General features: G+C 43.8%; 1 protein-coding gene across 2 annotated transcripts in view; it reads left to right on the top strand.

Moving 5' to 3' along the window:
* Positions 1 to 1,948: 1,948 nt before the first annotated feature.
* The window catches only part of USF3 (upstream transcription factor family member 3), a 36,056-nt gene continuing 20,184 nt past the window's right edge, over positions 1,949 to 17,820 (top strand). Inside the window, exons 1-2 of one of the 2 annotated variants that reach the window (XM_037390433.1) lie at positions 1,949 to 2,058; positions 17,283 to 17,418. Coding sequence is in view for 1 of the 2 variants with exons in the window: in XM_037390432.1 (XP_037246329.1) it covers positions 2,011 to 2,058 (48 nt within the window). In the remaining variant the exon portion in view is untranslated. The remainder of the gene's footprint in view (positions 2,059 to 17,282; positions 17,419 to 17,820) is intronic. The other variant, XM_037390432.1, reaches the window with a different exon arrangement.

The raw sequence follows: 17,820 nt of genomic DNA, 5'->3' as shown, positions 1-17,820 counted from the left end.
TTTTCACCTGTGACACTAATAGGATATCATCTACTCTAAAGCTTTTCTAAATACTTATGCAAAAGCTGTTCGGTTTGGTCTTTGGGGTTTCTTAAGCATTTTGCCATCTAATTGCCAGTTTGTGCCTTACCAGAAACAGGCTACCGATGTTCAACAATTTCCTGTTACATATGATTTCACCAGTGGAGTTTTGCCTGCTGCTGGATTTTTGCTATTGTATTTCAAATATCTAATGTTGTACTGGTAATCTGAAGATGTATGAGCTCAAACGCTCCAGAGCACAACAGGGTGGCAGAAGGTAAACTTGGTTTGGCTGCATTAGATAGGGGGTGCCTTTTTAGGGAAAACCTCACTGAAAAAGCACGCTACATTTTAAAAGGGGCTGGGGGGTGTGTGTGTGTGTCATCAGTCAGTTCATATTGGAATAAACTGATGGAGCACAGGTATCTGAGATTTCATTTCTCTTCCGGTTTGGTTGTGTCATGTCAGAACTGAAAAAGTGCATTTACATTTATGCTTTACACTGCCAAGTTGCTATTTACAGTAGCTTTAGAATTTCTCTGCAGAAAAAGCCTTAAATTTCTTCACAGCTGGCAAACGGGTCTTCCACTTCATGGCAGCTGTGAAGTTCTTTTGCAAGCAGCAACTATTCAAAATGAATGAATTTATTTTTGCATCTAATTGCTGCTCTGACTCATTTCAGCAGCAGAAAAGTTCTTAGACACTGCTTCAAAAACACGTCCCTGCTCTGTGTTACATCATATTTTTAGGAAGCGATATGGATACAAGATATTTTGTGGGGAAAAAAAAGCATCTATGTTTTCTGTATTACCTAAACACGGCGGCTCTGCCTTTAGATTGTCTCAGAAAAAGCTTTTGCCACTCGGCTGTCACCTACAGGTGAGCAGGGATAGGACGTACTTGTAAAGTACAGTTTCTCCTTGTAAGATACAGTTGAAGAGAGTTCCAGGATGTTCTGCAACACTTATTTTCTGGAAGGGAAGGATTGAGGCTGGAAATGGGAAGCTACCTCATGGGTAGTAACTGGAGGCGCGAGCAGCGGTGCAGGCTGCGGTAGCAGGGACTCGGTAATGACCGAGCAGCCCTGATGGGGCAGGTGCAGCCCCCCGAGCTCTGATTTCATTACCGAGGAGGATGCTCAGGGGCTGCCTCCCTGGGGCTGCACTGCCGGGCCTGTGCTGAACCGACTGCGCCTGTCGGAACCGGCACGGGCACCAGGGCTGCGGGAGCTGGGAGCCCCCCGGCACCGGGCCGCGGGCTGGGACACCCGCACCGAGAGTCGGTCGTGCCGCTATTCTGACAGAAAAAACCCTTACATCTGGGAGAAAAAAGCATAAAAATAAACTAAAATCACACACACGGTTGTTTGGGGGTTTTTTTACCTGCCGGCCCGGGGGGGGCCGTGTGCTCTCCCGTCCCGGACGTTTGTGAAACCGCCAGGGGCTGTGCCCGCCTTAGGCCCTGCCGGCGGGGTAGGAATGGGCGGAGGCAGGGCCTGGCGGCGGCGGGGAAACGCTACCGGCTTGCGGGGGCGCGGGGCGCGCCGGTTCTACCGGAGAGGCGGCTGCTACCGCCACAGCGGCACTGCCGCTTCCCCTTTAAGAATTCCTGCCCGCCTAGCGCCCCTTCGTCCTCTCCTTCCCTCTCTTCTCATTGGCCGGCTGAGCTGCCTGTCTCCAGCAGTTCCTGTTTCGGCCACCTTAACTTGTCGCCGGTTCGCAACGCCAGTCTCACCCTCTCCGGCCTTTGATTGGGCCGCCCCGCCAATGTTTGTGGTGGCGATTGGCCCGTGCCTCGGCTCCGCCCCTCCCACTTACTGCGAGGCGTTGCCTTCCCCATCCCGCCTTTCTTGATTGGCCTCGAGGGCTCAACCCGTGCGCTCGGATTGGCTGCTGTGGGCCGCGCGTGCGAGCAGCAGGGTGGGGTGCGCGGGAGGGGATCGGAGTGGAGGCAGCGGCAGAGCGCTGACACGGGGTGTCCGCTCGGAGGATGGTCCCCGCGGTGGGGCTGCCACTCCTCAGCCCGCCCAGCCCGCCTGTGAGTGCCGGCCGCCGCCGCGGGGTGGGCCCGCTGCCTGTGCTCGGGGAGGGGGGAGCGGGGGGAGAAGGGGCGGGCCGGGGAGCGGCCGTGGGGCCGGGGCTGAGGGGGCCGCGGGCCGCCCCTCCCTCACGGTGACCGTTGCCGTGAGGAGACGGTTGGCAAAGGGCGCCCCCCGCCGCACGCGCGGGGCTTCGGCCTGGTCGCTGTGGAGACGGCGGGGCCGTGGGCCTCCCCCGGCGCCCGGCACACACCCAGCCCCCGGGAGCCGCCTGGGGCCTCCTCGCCCGCCGGGCTGGGTCGGGGGTCGCTCCCCGCCCTTCTCGCCCTGGGCCGCCGGTGGCGGGACCATTGCGGGGGCGGCGGCGCCCCTTTGTCTGGACGGTGTGCCCAGGTGCGCCCGGCCCGGCCCGGCCCGCGGGGGCCCGGGGCCCGGCTCGGGCAGTGGCCGGGCCCGGGCGGTGCAGCCCCTGGCGGGGACGCGGCTGGCAGAGTGCGGGCGGCCCTTTGTGGTGCGGCTGCTGCTGCCCCCCGGGCACCGCCGTGGCTGTGGCGGTGCTGGCGGCCGGGCTTCAGCTCCGGAGAAGTTTTGTCGCCTCGGTTGTGCGGGTCGGCCGCCTCCCGGCCCCGCGTGCGTGAGGACTCGGGGTGCTGGTTGGTGTAATCGGGGAAAGCGACGAGGAAGGTGCCAGGGGTTTGAGAGTGGCGTGGTTTTACCTTTTTGAAATCTGGGTGATTTGACACAATTGACTATATGTCATTCTTCAGAAGGTATGGCTTTGGAGAGAGCCGAACACGAGCGCTGCTTGTCAACTGGAACATCTTTTTCAGTGTGGTCAAGGGTACAGAATGTGCAGTGCATCACCTCGGTGTGCCCTTGTGTGACATCTCAACCTGGAAGCTAGTCAGCTTTAGAGTACAGTGTAGAAGTCCAGGTTTTTTCTTTAGAATTTGGTCCATGGAAACTAACTTCTCCTTTGGCATGTGTTTTCAGCTTGGCCTCATAAGGAAAATCTTGTGAATGCACTCCCTCCCATCTATTCCTTCTCCACCTAGCAATTTTAACACTCTGGCCAATTTCAATCAAATTTGCCAGCCACAAAGGCCTTAAAGAAATTGAAGTCTTTAGTTTCATGGGAATCAACATCTGACAAATGCAGAAGATCAGAATTATTGCTCACAGTAAGGGCAGGGTGCCTGGAGTCCAGCTCCTTGTGACAGCATGGGTGGACTGAGTGTCAGCATACACATGGCTGAATACAGCTATAGCGCAGGATGCCCTTTGTCCAGAGAAGTTTGTGGGGAAAACATGGAATTAAGGCAAAGAAGAAGGGACTAGTGATGTGTTGAGTCACTGGCTACAAGTACATAGGAAATCACACATCTCTATTTTTGCTTTTCACATCATTGCTTGGCCTCCTATTAAATTCCACCCAGGTATATGATTATTAAATAATTTTAGCAAAGATAACATAATGATTGCAGAGTTAAGCATTCATAGGTCAGATAATGTAATAGCTTGGTTTGGAAGCATGCTTTTAGCTTTGCTTTTTCACATACAATGCATTGGGACAATCTTTGTGTGATTATGTTACGTAGTGCTTCAACAAAGTGCAGAGTATTGTTATTCATTAATTGAATGCAGTAATCTGACAAATAGGAAGGCAGAAACTTTCTGTGGAGAAGCGGTTATTATTATAAGGATTTAGGATTTTACATTTTGATTTTCAGTTAGTGCCGTAATAATAATTCATAGGTACATTTTGGGGTGAAATAATTTGGCAACTGAAAATACATTTGTCACTGAATGGGAGGTAAGCTTAGAAAGCGATCATATTGTGAGCACGATTTTAAGATGCATGTATTCAAAATAACATATCGGGTATGTGAAACAGTATAAGAACATTGCAAACTCAGAAGTATTTGGGTATTGCTTATTCCCTTAGAGGCTTGCTTATTCCCTTAGGTTATGGATACATGGGAAGATTTAAACAGAGTAGATGAAAAATGGTGGTGGATCCTGGAGGAGTCTGACAGCTGCAAAGAGATAATTAGGATGTAAGTGCTTGATAGTGGCTTTGCTGCTTGGATTCTGGGATTTCCAAGTAGTGTTCCCAGGAGCTGACCAGGGACAGACTGAAGTGACTGTCACTCAGGTGGTGCTGTGATGTGTGCCTGGCACGTGCCTGCTGCGTGCATCGCAGACTATGTTTGTAGCTGAAGTTTAGTCATAGTCTGAGAGTCCCAAGACGTCCTATGAACAGGAAGGCGAAAATTCAGTGAATGTGTTCTGCTGGCCAAGCTACCTCAGCTGCTTTTCACCTTGTCTCTTCTTGAGTGAACGTAGAGGATGCTGCTGACTTTTTTAAAGGGTGGAATTAAAGAATTGTTGTGGTGGTGGTCGTTCCCCTGCCTCTTGTATACTGAAATCATAAGAACACCTCCAGCTTCCAGATATTGAAGTATAACAAATTAGGCAACAAAGAGACTTGGAATAGTGAATTCCAAATATTAAAGCATGCTTTTAATTTGCAAAGTGCGTTAGCCTAAGGTGTGTGACATTGTAACCAAACGTATCCAGTTTGGATGTGTATTAATACAATGCATGGCTTAAAGCTGTGTGCTGTACAGGGTAGAAGAAGGAAATATATAAGGAAGTCAAGGGCTGGGACATGCTGGATTTGGCAACCATTCTGGTTTTTGATGTTTGTACAGTAGTGTGTGGTTTTGAAATAAATGTTCAGATCCAACATTGTCTTAAAAATAACTTTGTAAATGACACATGACTGGAGGGAGGTATAAGCAATGTAGCATTTGATAGGAAGGCATTCTAAATTAATCATAGTTGTTTGCATTGTAAGAAATATCATGAAGTCTGTCACTTTGAAGGACAGTGACTAAATAGCACAGCGTTTCAGCTGAGAGTTTTCAATTAAATAACAATATTGGACATTGTCCCTGAGTATTAAAATGCCAGTGGAGATGTGTGCCTGGCTGTGTGTACAAACCAGGTGTTAAAATGAAAATGGCTATGTAAATCATGTGCATGTATAGCATCTGACAGCTTTAATGTTCCTAATCATTTCATAATGAGTCTGGGTATAATCCTCAGGTTTCTGAACAAGCGTTACACTTGTCTCCAGCCTGACGGACTGCTCACCTGTAGTATTGCTGGTCACTTTATAACTTAGTTCCTGTGCTAGCATTCTTCATCTTAGGCATGTTTGTGACTCGAATACTTTATTCAAGTTAAGTCCCTCAGGAACACTGTTTCCTGTTCTGAAGGGTATCAGTCATGACGTGAGTTGTGCGTGTGTGTGTGTTCTTGAAGGTGAAGTGAAAAAATGTCAAATGGAATGGTCGAGCAGTAGGGTTTCCTTTTTTCCAGAATGCAATCAAACATGTAAACGTCACAACTTGATGAAGAAATGCTGTGCAATGTCCAGTTTATATAATGCTAACCAAACTTGCTGGTTAAAATAGAATTCGAGCTTTTATGTGTGCATCATGTGTCCAAAGTGTACTTTGGTTTGACCTTACAAGTGTAGCCCTGTTGTCATGCTCTGAGTAAGCATGAAAGTGATTCTGCTTTGTGCACAGGGTTGACAAACTGTGTGTAAACCAAGTTTGTTTCCTGTATGAAAGGCTACAGCACTAGTCTTCTAAGGTGAATGAGTTACTTTTGAAACCATGGCATCTGATAGCAATCTCTTACATGTGTGCCATTGTGATTCAGATAAGAAGAAAGTAGCAGACTGTTAAAAATGTTTCATGCTTCCTGTTAACAAGTGCCTTTCTAACCCAGTTACCTGAACTTCTGTCAGGTTAATTGACCAAGATGAAGACCGTGAAATGAGATCAATGCCATCTAAAAGTACATCTCAATCATGTCAGTACTCTGATACCAAAGTGAGGTCTTTGTGGTCCATCTCTGGTGAGGCTGGAATGATCAGAGTGTGGATCTATTAACTTTTAGGTCTAAGAGCACGTTTCTCAAATCTTGTCATCTGAAAGTCATTGGTGTGATGGGTAGTGCCATGAGAAGATTATTGAAAACATTGTTCTTTAGGCTGCTGACACTATTAACAGCAGTGTAAAGGTGTTGTGGGAAAAGGAAGCTTAACTTTAAAAAGTTTAGTTTCTTCTTCAAGTATCTGAAGTTAAAAGTGAAAATAAGATTGTCCATTTCAAGTGTCTGCCAGCATCTATAGTCTTGGTGGTTGGCTTAAGAACACTTAATTCATGCCAGACTTCTACCTTTGAAGCTGGACTCTGCTTTGCTTCCGTGCATCAGTGAAGTTGTTAGCTAGAAATTGAACACAAATCTTGGATGGGCTGGAAATTGTCTTTTGCTACATACTACAGCTCTTCTTACTCAATTACTAGAATAATAAAATGGTGCTCGCCCAACACCAAGCAACTCCAAGTCAGCAACAAGAGAAGGAACACCATTTCATTTTTTCATTATTGGAGGATACGCTGTTTAAATATTAGGTATCTATAGTTGAAATGCTTGATTCTTGTACATAAGTCTCTCGCTTGTTGTAAATTCTGAGACTTCTTGTGTAATTGGAGAAGTTTAACTAGTGTTGGCATCATCTTGGGTCATAGTTCCGCAAACGTTAAGCCAGTGTTACCATTCAGAAAAGCAATCTTGTACCAACATAAGCAGTTTCAGTGTGCTTGTCTGGGAGTGGGGAGTGTCTCTGCAGTCCTTTTGCAGAGTAAATTCTAAGTTGAAATGGTGTTCTCATCTGGCTTCCTGTGAGTACTAGTGGTGTGGGGGAGAGGCTACATCTCAGCGTTATTTTGGAGTAGGTGGAACTGTAGGGAAGGGTAACTATCTTACAGATTTTCCTATTATTGTTATATTAACTAAGTAATTAACTAGGTAGCCAGTTAGCATATGTTGCAGTGTAACTCATGGACTCTATTAGCATTTGGATTTGACAGAATAATTAATACAAGCAAAAAATTGTATTTTGCAGTGCATCAGGTTTCAGCTGTTGGTTGCATTTCAGAACAATGTGTAGCTTCCATCTCAACATAAGGAGAGTTAGGCTGAAAACATGTTGAATGGCTGGGCCCAGAGGGTGGTGATCAGTGGCACAAAGTCTGGTAGGAGGCCAGTAACTAGTGGTGCACCCCAGGGGTCAGTTCTGGGTCCAGTCCTGTTGAACATCTTCATTAACGATCTGGATGATGGGGCAGAGTGGGCCCTCAGCACATTTGCTGATGATGCCAAAGCGGGAGGAGTGGCTGATACACCAGAGGGTCCAGAGGGACCTCAACAAGTTGGAGAAGTGGGCTGACAGGAACCTCATGTAGTTCAACAAGGGCAAGGGCAAAGTCCTGCACCTGGGGAGAAACAACTCAATGCACCAACATATGCTGAGGACCACCCAGCTGAAGAGCAGCTTTGCAGAAAAGGACCTGAGGTTCCTGGTGAACACCAAGTTGAACAAGAACCAGCAATGCCCTTGTGGCAAAGGTGGTGAATCATATCCTGGGTTGCATTAGGCAAAGCATTGCCAGCAAGGCAAGGAAGGTGATCCTTGCACTGTACTCAGCACTGGTGAGGCCACACCTGGAGTCCTGTGGCCAGTTCTGGGTTCCCCAGTACAAGAGGGACATGGACATGCTGTAGAGCGTCCAATGCAGGGCCACAAAGATGATTAAGGTACTGGAGCAGGGGTCCTCAAACTTTTTAAACAGGGGGCCAGCGCACGGATGAAGTGGCAGTAAGTCATCTGCGGCTGCTTGGTTTCCCCCCCAACCCCCGGTGGGGGGGGCGGGGGCGGGGTGTGTGTGTAAATACCAGGGGCCAAATTGAGGACCCTGGGGGGCTGTATCCCGCCCGCGGGCTGTAGTTTGAGGACCCATGTACTGGAGCAGCTCTCATGTCAGGTGATGCTGAGGGAGCTGGAGGACATCAGGCTCAGGGGGATCTCATCGATGTGTATAAACACCTGAAGGGAGGGTGCAAAGAGGACGGAGCCAGGCTCTTTTCAGTGGTGCCCAGTGACAGGACCAGAGGCAATGGGCAGAAGCTGGAATGCAGGAGGCTGCAGCTGAACATCAAGAAACACTTTCCTACTGTGAGGGTGACCAGGCACTGGAGCAGGTTGCACAGGGTGGTTATGGAGTCTCCATCCTTGGAGATATTCAAAAGTCATCTGGATGTGGTCTTGGGCAGCTGGTTCTAGGTGGCTTGGCTTGTGGGCGGGGGGAGGTTGGACCAGATCACCTCCAGAGGCCTTTTCTAACTCCAACCATTCTGTGATTCTGTAATACCCTAACCTACTTCAGAACCTAAGAAACTCTCAGAAGAGGGCATAAAACTAAAAAAGTCAGTATTTCTAGTGCTATAGTTGTATCTTGCCTACATGGCCATTGGTCTGTCATCACTATCTTTAGTTACAACTGCAGCAGTTACCATTTGTATCCAAACTATGAAAAAACTGTGATAATTTCTATTTACATTTGCCTGTATTCAGTCAGCATGTGTGTGCTCTGCACTTGTGAGTTGCAATTTCCTTGTTCTGTGGTATTAGCTGAGGGCGGCAGCTCTGCCTTTGAGCCTGTAACGCTTAGACACCCTTTCTTCTGTCTTGCTCTTCATGGCTCAAGTTCAAAACTTCTGTTGGAGGCAGTTACCGGGTACTTAGCCGGTGTGTGTTCATTTAAATGCAAGTGGGGGAGAGCTGTGGGCTTCTTGGGTTTGTTTTTGTTTAAGGCTGTGACCAAAAGTGATGCTCTGCCTCAACAGCTGATGATTTGGATTATTAAATATTGCCTTTATCTGAAGCAGTGGTGTCTGTCGAGGTCATGTTTTGTATTTGTTGTGATTGGCAAGTTATAGAGAGTCTCACCTGTAAATTGTCTCAAAAGGCTTTACAGTCCATCTTACTTTGTCTGTGGGTTTTCTCTTTTATTCTGGGCAGGGATGGGAAGACCCTGTGGTTTTTAGCTCAGAAAAACTGACTGAGCTATCCCTTGCTAAGGAGCACAATGGAGATCTTTCACTTCCAGTTTCACTTTAAGGTATTCTTGATAAATCGGTCTCAGGTGGCAATGGGGAGGTGATTTCAGACAGTTACAGGAAAAGAAGATGGAGATAAGGCATTTTAATTTTACGGAATCATTTTCTAATGAAGTAAAACTTACAGGATCATGGTATCAGTCTGATCCCTTCCTTTATCCATTCCTTTCAGATCTCTTCAAGGTAGTAACTTGGAAATCTGTTTTTTGTTTCTGCTCCATTGTCTGTGCTAAATTTCTGCAGTAGTCTTATTTACTTTTTCTGGTGCTTTTAGTACTACTTATTTCCCCCTGGATAGCTCATATACAGTAATTCTCCTAAGATAAATAAGTAGATCCTAAAGTGGTAGAACTAATGAATTCAGCTTTCCTATGGATTTGCACCCAGTGGTTCCATTTTCTGGTGTCTAACATACATTGATCTTGCTTTTAGGCTTTCTCGTTGAAAAGTGTTAAGAAGGCATGCCTGCTTTCCCTGGTCACCTGGGCTCAGATATCTTTAATTTGGACCTCTGTGTTACATCTAGTTGAAATACTTTGCAGTTTTATCCCTTCCACTGTTATTCAAAACTGTCAAACACCCAGATCACAAGATGAGTCCTTTATTCCTGGAACTGAAGCAATTGCCCAGTAGACCCACTTTATGTAGAAAAAACTCTGAAGAGCAAAGGTGTGAAATAGCATTGAGGTTGTGAAGGAGAATAGGCCCTCTTCAGCTTGCTGAAAGCTTTTGTGAGGAGCCTGGAATGAAATGTACATTGCAAAGTTGTGTTTGGTTGGTTTTTTTATGTTGTTTTGATTTTGTTTTGGGGGCAGAGTGCAGGTGTTTTGTTTTTTAAAGCTCATTACAGCTGGTAATAGTGAAAGCACCCCTTCTGGAATAATGTGCTGGCCTTTTCTGAAAGATGTGGCAATAATGCTGCCTGGACAGGTGATTTGGAAGCTCTTTCATACAGTTGCCAGTTTTCATGATTCTGAAAGTTGAAAGGCAAGTTTCATTAACTAGTAAAGTCAGCATACTTAGAAATTATGTGTCTTAACAGTGGATCTGGGGAGTAAGTTTGATCAGTTTATGCATTAAAACTGAAATACTGTTTTATGGTACCTTTTGCCTCTGCTGTTTTTGCCTTTAGCCCCATAAAGATTCATAGGGAAGTCATTTACTATGGAAGGTTGGCATTTGTAACCAAATCTCAGGATGGAGGTTGTCTGTGTGTTATAAAGGAGCTTTGTAGTGAGGACCCGCAGAATATTGCTTCCTGTCTCACAAACCCATGACAAGTTCCCAGTTTGTGTCAGATTTCTCAAACCCCAAGCCTATAATTTATTCAGGAACTTGACTGTAATGCTTTGTACTTCATGACTTTCATCTGAAAAGATGAATTTAAAAAATTGACACACAAACTCTCTGGATGCCCTGCACATTTCAGTTCTAGGATATTTTGCACTGCTTGTTAGTTAGGGTCTGTAGGAGAGAGCAGCAAGTCAGTTTAGCATGTGTCTGTGTGTCTGGCATAGCTACCAGAGCATCACTTTGTACCTCCTGAAGACCTTAATGCAGTTTTATAAACAGACTATGTGAGGATCCTTTGTAGCTGCAGAACAAAACGGAAATCACATTAAAATAAAAAAAAATGAAGCAGAGAATAATATTCTGGCTATATCATTGTGGCCAAAATGACAAGTTTTTATGTTTTGATACTGAAGTGCTTATCAAGCCCTGTGACAAAGTACTGTTCTTTGAATAGAGATTTCATTTGGAGATAAGGTCACATCAGAAAGCAGAATTAGACTGGCTTTTGCTGAAACTGCAGCTTCTACATTTGTTCAGTCAGTCTTTGGTGTTTCAAATGCAGCTTTCATATGTGGATGGCTTCCTCAGTTATAAATAGTCATCTTGGTCCCAGTATTCAGAGACCATGATGACTTACATGTTACAGCTTTTTTCATGAAAAAGAAACTTTGTTCTTTAGGCAGCATGCTGCCAGCAAGGTTTGGCTTGCCACCAGACGCTCTTGCACAGGAGTGAGAGCATGCTCAGCCTCAGCCAGGGCACAGGCGATCTTTGTTGTCTAATACAGGTAACCCAACCCACACAGAGATGGTGACCTGGTAAGGAGGAAGTTCTCTGCAATCCGCTTTGTATCCACTTTCACCATCAGAACAGAGGTTTTGACTCTTGTCAAGTGTGGCATAATTAGATACCTACCTTCTATTTGAAAAGAATTTTCTGTCTTGATGTGTACTGTGGATTACTGAGCACCGAAAACCAGGGAAATGAGCCCTGTCTTGCAACTTAAGAGACATTCCTCATACTTTCTTGCTTCCTTTGTGAAATTGGCGTGTGGTAACTGAATCTTAATGAATACATGGGGAACATGGGGATCACGAGGATTTCCCTGGTCATTCCTTTCTGATTTCCTAAAGAAAAGAGTGACATTCTCCTTATTTTGATCTAAGGTAGCTGAGGACACGCTTTAAGCCGTTACAACGGCTCTAGTCTTTGTGATTCTAGCTTGTGCAGTGATTGTGTAATTACAGCTCTGTACCTCCCACATACCTGCTTCCCTGGAACAGTTCATCCAGACCACAGGAGATGGTTCATGTAGGCATCTTCCTTTACTAGCACAGAGCGCCACGCCACTCTGTGGTACCAGCATTGTCCGTGCAGTGTGCGAGGGTGGCAGCAGCTCACATCTGGATGCAAAATGTCCAGAAGTACCTCTCCTTAAGTAGTTTTCAGAACATCAGCAGCAAGTAAGAGACTTGGTTCAGTAGACACATCTGTCGCTCCCTCTGTGCCTCCTCTAAGGTTTCAAAATAAATGAGGCTGTACTAACCTAGGAAGACTTGAGGGGCAATAACAGTAGTGCAAGAAGAGTAAACATGAGAGGTGGATCTTTAGGTGATTAATAGGGAAGTTTTGTGGGTTTTTTTCTGAAGTTTCTTAAGCAGATTTGGTCATGATTTCTTAGAATGACCCTATGACTATGGTGTCCTGAAACTGCATGTTAGTAAATGGTCATGAGCAATTATGTCTTTCATGTTATGAAAATTGTTAAGTGACAAAAAAAATTAATGTAGATATCAGGGAGTATCACTTGACCGATAATTCTGCTTCTTCCCCCGGTGCTGTTATAAATAAAAAGAAAAAGGAAGTTTTCCTTCTAGTTCTCTTGCAAGTTCTTGTACCATAGCCTTACTGAAGTCATTATTAAGTCAGCAGAAGAAAAAATACCAATGTATTGCATTTAGGTAGTACAAACAAAAGAGGTAAAGAAAATAATTTAAAAGCAGTGAACTTTTTTTCTTTCTGTTTGCAGACACACAAAAAAAAGTGGCTTGTGTAACAAGTTTTAGGTTATTGGTGTTGGTTTTCTTAACTTTTGCAGAGTCTCTGGGAACAGTCTGGTTGCCCTAGGAAACTGTCAGCTGGTTTGCATTGGGATTGTGTGCATTCTGTGAAAAGTTGAGCTAGCTCTCTCCTGCCCTTTAAGCCCTTGTACATCTTCCTTTGCAGAAGGTGGTGCATGTTGTGCATGTCAGTCAGCGCATACATGCTACCGAGCAGGTCACAGACCTGAGCCACATCCAGCCGCTTACCTGCAGTGTCAGCAATGACTTCGCCGCCTCCTCTGCTCAGTCTCAGGTTTTTGTAAACGTCTTGGAACTTACATCTTTGAGAGGTTTCATTTAGGTCAGTCAGGCCCAGCTGTTGTGAGTGGGTGGATGAAAGTCTCTTCCTTCATCTGTTACGGTGCACTAACAAGAAAACCAAACTGAAAAATATCAAAGGCATTTTGATATTTTGATATCAATCAAATTGATAAAGGAAAAAACAGTGCTTTTCAATTTCCTGTACAACAGTATTAACAGCTTATATTTATAGGCAAAAGTAGTTGATATACATAGGTAACAATCACAAAGGTAATCTTTGAGTTTCATTTCCTGCAATCATTTATTAGGTAAATGTAAAATTAGAATAGAATTGTGTCAAGGGGGGGGATACAGAAAGGGCAGTAAATTGTGGGTTTTTGTCTCAAGGGCACCTTGCTTGTGATTAAAAGCTTGGATTAAGTCCCTGCTAGTTGAAGCTAGCCCTGTTTTAAAACATGCATTGGAAAAGAGAACTCCAGCAGTCAGTTGAATGAAGAGGACACTGTCTTGCAGGAAGAAAAAAAAATCACATGAGTAGTTATTATCTGTGCCTTGGAATTGATCTTAGCTGTAAATCATGGCTAACTACAGGAGGTGTACAAAACTGAGAGAGGATAGCAATGTAACATCATAAGCTTGCTGAAGTATTTTAAGAGGAAGAAAGACATGGACTGCTGGTAGTTTTACAGAATATATGTAACTGCATATTAAAAAGATTCATTCTGCCTCATACAGAAGAATGGAATAGCTTTAGTGATTTGAGGAAGATTGTTTTGTACAGCCAAAGATAACAGGTTGGAAGAGTTATTTTCTTTTTTAAAATTAATATTGGAAACACTTCCTAAATGAACAGTGAAAAATTAATTTGAGTAAAATAATGTAAACTTTTCTTAAAAAGCTAAATCTGCTGAGTGCATGCATTTTGAAGAAAAGATTTCATAAAATAACTTGCTGAATAATACCCACAAAGATGGGTGGTAGACGAGAAGACACTTTAAAACAATTTGGTTTTGAGTTTTCTATGCTACTTTTTCAGAACTATAGAGGAGATTAAATTAGGTTAAGCTTAAATCTCCAGAGCACAAAATATCTTCTGATTTCTGGGGATGACATTGCATTTAAATTAAAATTGGTATTTCATGTTGACATTGTAAGAGCTATAAACTGCATAAAGCTTGAGGGAACCTTGGTACTACATAAATATTGAATTGCTTCCCCTTCATCTGGCTAAAAAAATTTGGAATTTTGTTACATTCTCTCTGCAGAAGACATTCAGCTGTGTCAAGTGAGCATATTTCACGAGTGAACTTAAAATACATTTGCCCCTGAGCTTATAAAGCAAATACATATCTTCTGCTTTAGAGAATCAGTGAAGGAATCTCTCTGTGGAGAAGTATTACTTGATATGGAAGAAATAAAGTGAAACCCATTGTCAAAGCTCTGGTGATACAACAGCTGTGAGGAAGAAATGGAGGCAGTATAAGCATTATTCATCAGTCTGTTGAACTCTGCACACCTAGGCAGTAGGGATTTTGGTTTTGTGTTGTTTTTTTTTTTTTTTATTCATGGACACCAAGTTTTCAGCAGCTCTTAAGAACACCACCTGCCTGGTGTTGCCAGCTGTAACTGTTTTGGGGTGTATCAAGTAAAATGCAAAGGCTTTTGTCCTTACAGAATAAGAATAGGGAAAGGGTAACTTCAGTTCCCCATTTTTTTATGGTACTGTTAACAGCAGAAACCTCAGAGCTGTGTACAAGTGCTGGTTAACAAACATAACCACTTCTTTTCAGTTAGAAAATCAGAACTTGAAATAAACTGGTTAATTAGATAATGTGTACAGTCTTGTTTTTTCTTATTGGTCCCACAAAACTGCTTTGAAACTTTTGGGGAAACATTGGCTGAACACTGAACTTTGATAAACTTGACAAAGTAATTCAACAGTAAAGTGAAGTTGGAATAATATTCATTGCATTCCTGTGTCCTGTCTGCTATGTGAAATGGGCTGTAGATTCCATTAGAACTGAAGCAAATAAAATACAAACTTAAGGTTGTTTATTTGCAAGGCTTATATGCTCAATGTGGTAGCATCTGGCTTGAAATGTGCAGGGAATGGCATTGCTTGGAAGAAGCATATTGACATAATTTTAAAAAAGGAAAGGCAAGGCAGGAAGAAAGAAATGAGGAATCTTTGACACGTAATAATGACTTTCCAGTTTCTCAGAATAAAAAATGATTAGGAGCTGTATAAATTAATTTCAGCACAAACTTTCACTAAGGCCTTGCCCTCTATTGCTAAATACTATATACAATTTATTGCTGAATCATTTCAGGCATCTGCTCAGGAGGAATAAATAAGGCAATTGGAAACTTGCATACATCATGACTTTGGGAGGCAGGGGTGCTGCTATTGGGAATAAGAATTTTGCTGAAGGGATACAGACCCTGGGCAGAAGCTTGAATACAGGAGTATGGAGAGCCTGTTGGGAGGGGGAAGTGGATGCTCTGACTCAGAGCAGGGCAAGATACAGTTGTGGGTGTGATCTGGACCGTGTGCAGGGAAGAGCAGGTGGAGTCAACAGCTGTGGCTGTTCTGGGGCAGGGTGTTTGTGGGTCGGTGCTTTTTTACACCCTTTACCTCCACACAGTTGTGCTTTATTTGTAGCCTGGCATGGTAGCTGGCCATCTAAATTCACATTCATGCTTTCTATATTAAATACATGCAATACAGAAATAGTCCTTTGGTTCTGAAGTTGCATACATTTTCAGGATTGAAAAAATATAGTTGCTTGGTGAATACGTCAGTCTTTCAAAAATACTAAGTTCACTAAAGCTAAGACCTCTTTCATCCTTTTGCTTTGATTTCCACCACGCATGCCACAGTTTAGTAATGCCCAATAACAGATACATCAACTCTGTCTTAACAGATGGTGCAGAAAAGTCAAGAAACTGGGTACGTGACTGCCACACTTTGCAATCCAGCATCATCCTTCTTCTAAGCATGTTTGTGAGCTTTGCTGTACCAGAACTGTGTCCGCATAGTCTGTGCTTATCCTTGCCTCACTAAACACAGAGTACTGTATACGCTAAATTTAATAGTCCCTTTGTGCCCTTGAACAGCTATTTTACCTGATACACAAGGTGTTGGCTTGATGATGGATAGGCAAGGCTGTAGCATTACCGGCTAGCAGCCCTGCTTCTCGTGTCTTTGCTGGGAGCCTTAACAGATATAGGCTGTGCTGGGCTGCTTTGGTGGAACTGAAAAAAACCCATTGAAGCAAGGTGTGCTGGCCTCAGTTTCTTGATGTATATGTGAACAGCTCTGGTTGCCAACAGTGCAAAAGATGGCTGGGGTCTAATGAGGTTTACTTTTTTATTATTTTTTTAATAGTCAGAATCATACATCTGCTGAACTCTCTCAGCTAACTCCTTCATTATCACCTGATAACAATGAATGCAGCTGGAATAAGTGAGTGTGTACTACTGACCATCACCAGCTATGCACAGGAGGGGTAAGCTATAGAGGTCATGGGTGGGCAACTGGCTTTCCTGCCTTCAGGGTTCTGAATTTGCACTAACTTGGAGGACCTGAGATACCAACTGGACTAGTCTTACTATGTATAAACAGAAATAAAATTGTTAGAAATAAGCTGAATGGATTTAAAAGGAGAAGACATCTGTTTTGGAGATGAAGTAACACAAGGTGATTTATAAGAGCGTGAACAAAAGTGCTGAAGTTGCATCATTGCTTTCTCCCACAGTGAAAGACTCTGCTAACTCTGTCAGGCTTTTTCATAATTTATGCAGAGCATGGTCAGTAAGAATGGAGAAAGCAAGGCCTGTGGAGAAACAGGAATAGGAAGTGATGTGCTGCTGCCTTTGATGGGCTAGGGAAGCCTGTGGTGGTTGTTCCATGTAGGCTGTATGTAACACCTGGTGGAACGGCGTAGTGCTGTAACTCTTCTCAGAGACAATTGTGTCTAATTTTATGATGGTGTGAACACTGTTCTGTAGGTGAAGTTGTTGAATTAGGTTCCTGAAAACTTCAGGCACTTTGAGTTCCCCAAGCTGGATGTATCCATAGGATATTGCCTGTTTGCTTTATTTCATGGTTTGCCAACATTTTCTATGTCTTCACAGGAATAAATTACTTAAAGAAGGGGTAAAGTGGTAAACAGCATCAGCCCTAACATTTCTTCTCAGTTCATCTTCACTGAACAAGAGTGCTACACTCGGTTAACCTTTAGAGTATAAAGACTAGTGAACAGCATCCGAGTTCTGTTCTGGTACCATACAGATCATTTCTGTTAATTTTATACACACATACACACCGGTGTGTGCACAGAGCCCTTTCCAAAGTGTATGCTTCAGTGTTTTGGGAGCTCTAGAGATGGCTGGCTTTCTGGTTTGTAGGGGTATTTTTTGTTTGTTTGGTTTTGATGTCAGCATCAGTAGTGGTAGGCTCGGTTTGCATTAAGAACTGCTTGGTGTTGGAAGTTGTATTAAAAACCACCCCCACTTCCTTACAGTACAAACAAACAAACAAAAAAATACCTGAAAGATACGAAGCCTGTTAAAAGAAGCCGATGAGCTTTCCAAGAGGAGCCAGGGAGAGGTGAAGCCACGAGGAGTCTGAGGGCCCATGGGAAGAGTTGCAATAAACAGGTTAGTGGGTGAGAGAATGAGCAGAAGCATGAAACCAAATACAGAGCTCAGCCTTCCCAATGCATTTTTTCCTGTTGCCATTTACAGTATACTTCATGTTACTTGCTCTCTAAAATTCATTCCTTTGGTAGATACATGTTCGACCATCCCTGACTTAATCTCATCTTCTGTTTTATTTTTTTCATAATATTATTGTTTGTCCAAATACAGGCTACTGATGTGTACAAGCCGAGGACAGGTTAGGTGCAATTTATTAGGCTGTTACGTATAACTTTATTTTGTAACTTATTTTTAACAGAATTCTATATGTCTAAGAACATAGGGTGTCATCTTTGGCCATTTTAAAGCTGTACATTAATTCAATAGCAAGTAAGTTTTGTAATTTGCTACAATAATGGCACT

This window comes from Falco rusticolus, chromosome 5 (assembly GCF_015220075.1).
Source record: "Falco rusticolus isolate bFalRus1 chromosome 5, bFalRus1.pri, whole genome shotgun sequence".
Taxonomy (NCBI): Eukaryota; Metazoa; Chordata; class Aves; order Falconiformes; family Falconidae; genus Falco; species Falco rusticolus.
Note: the sequence above shows the minus strand (reverse complement) of the source record. Positions and strands in the feature narration are given on the sequence as shown.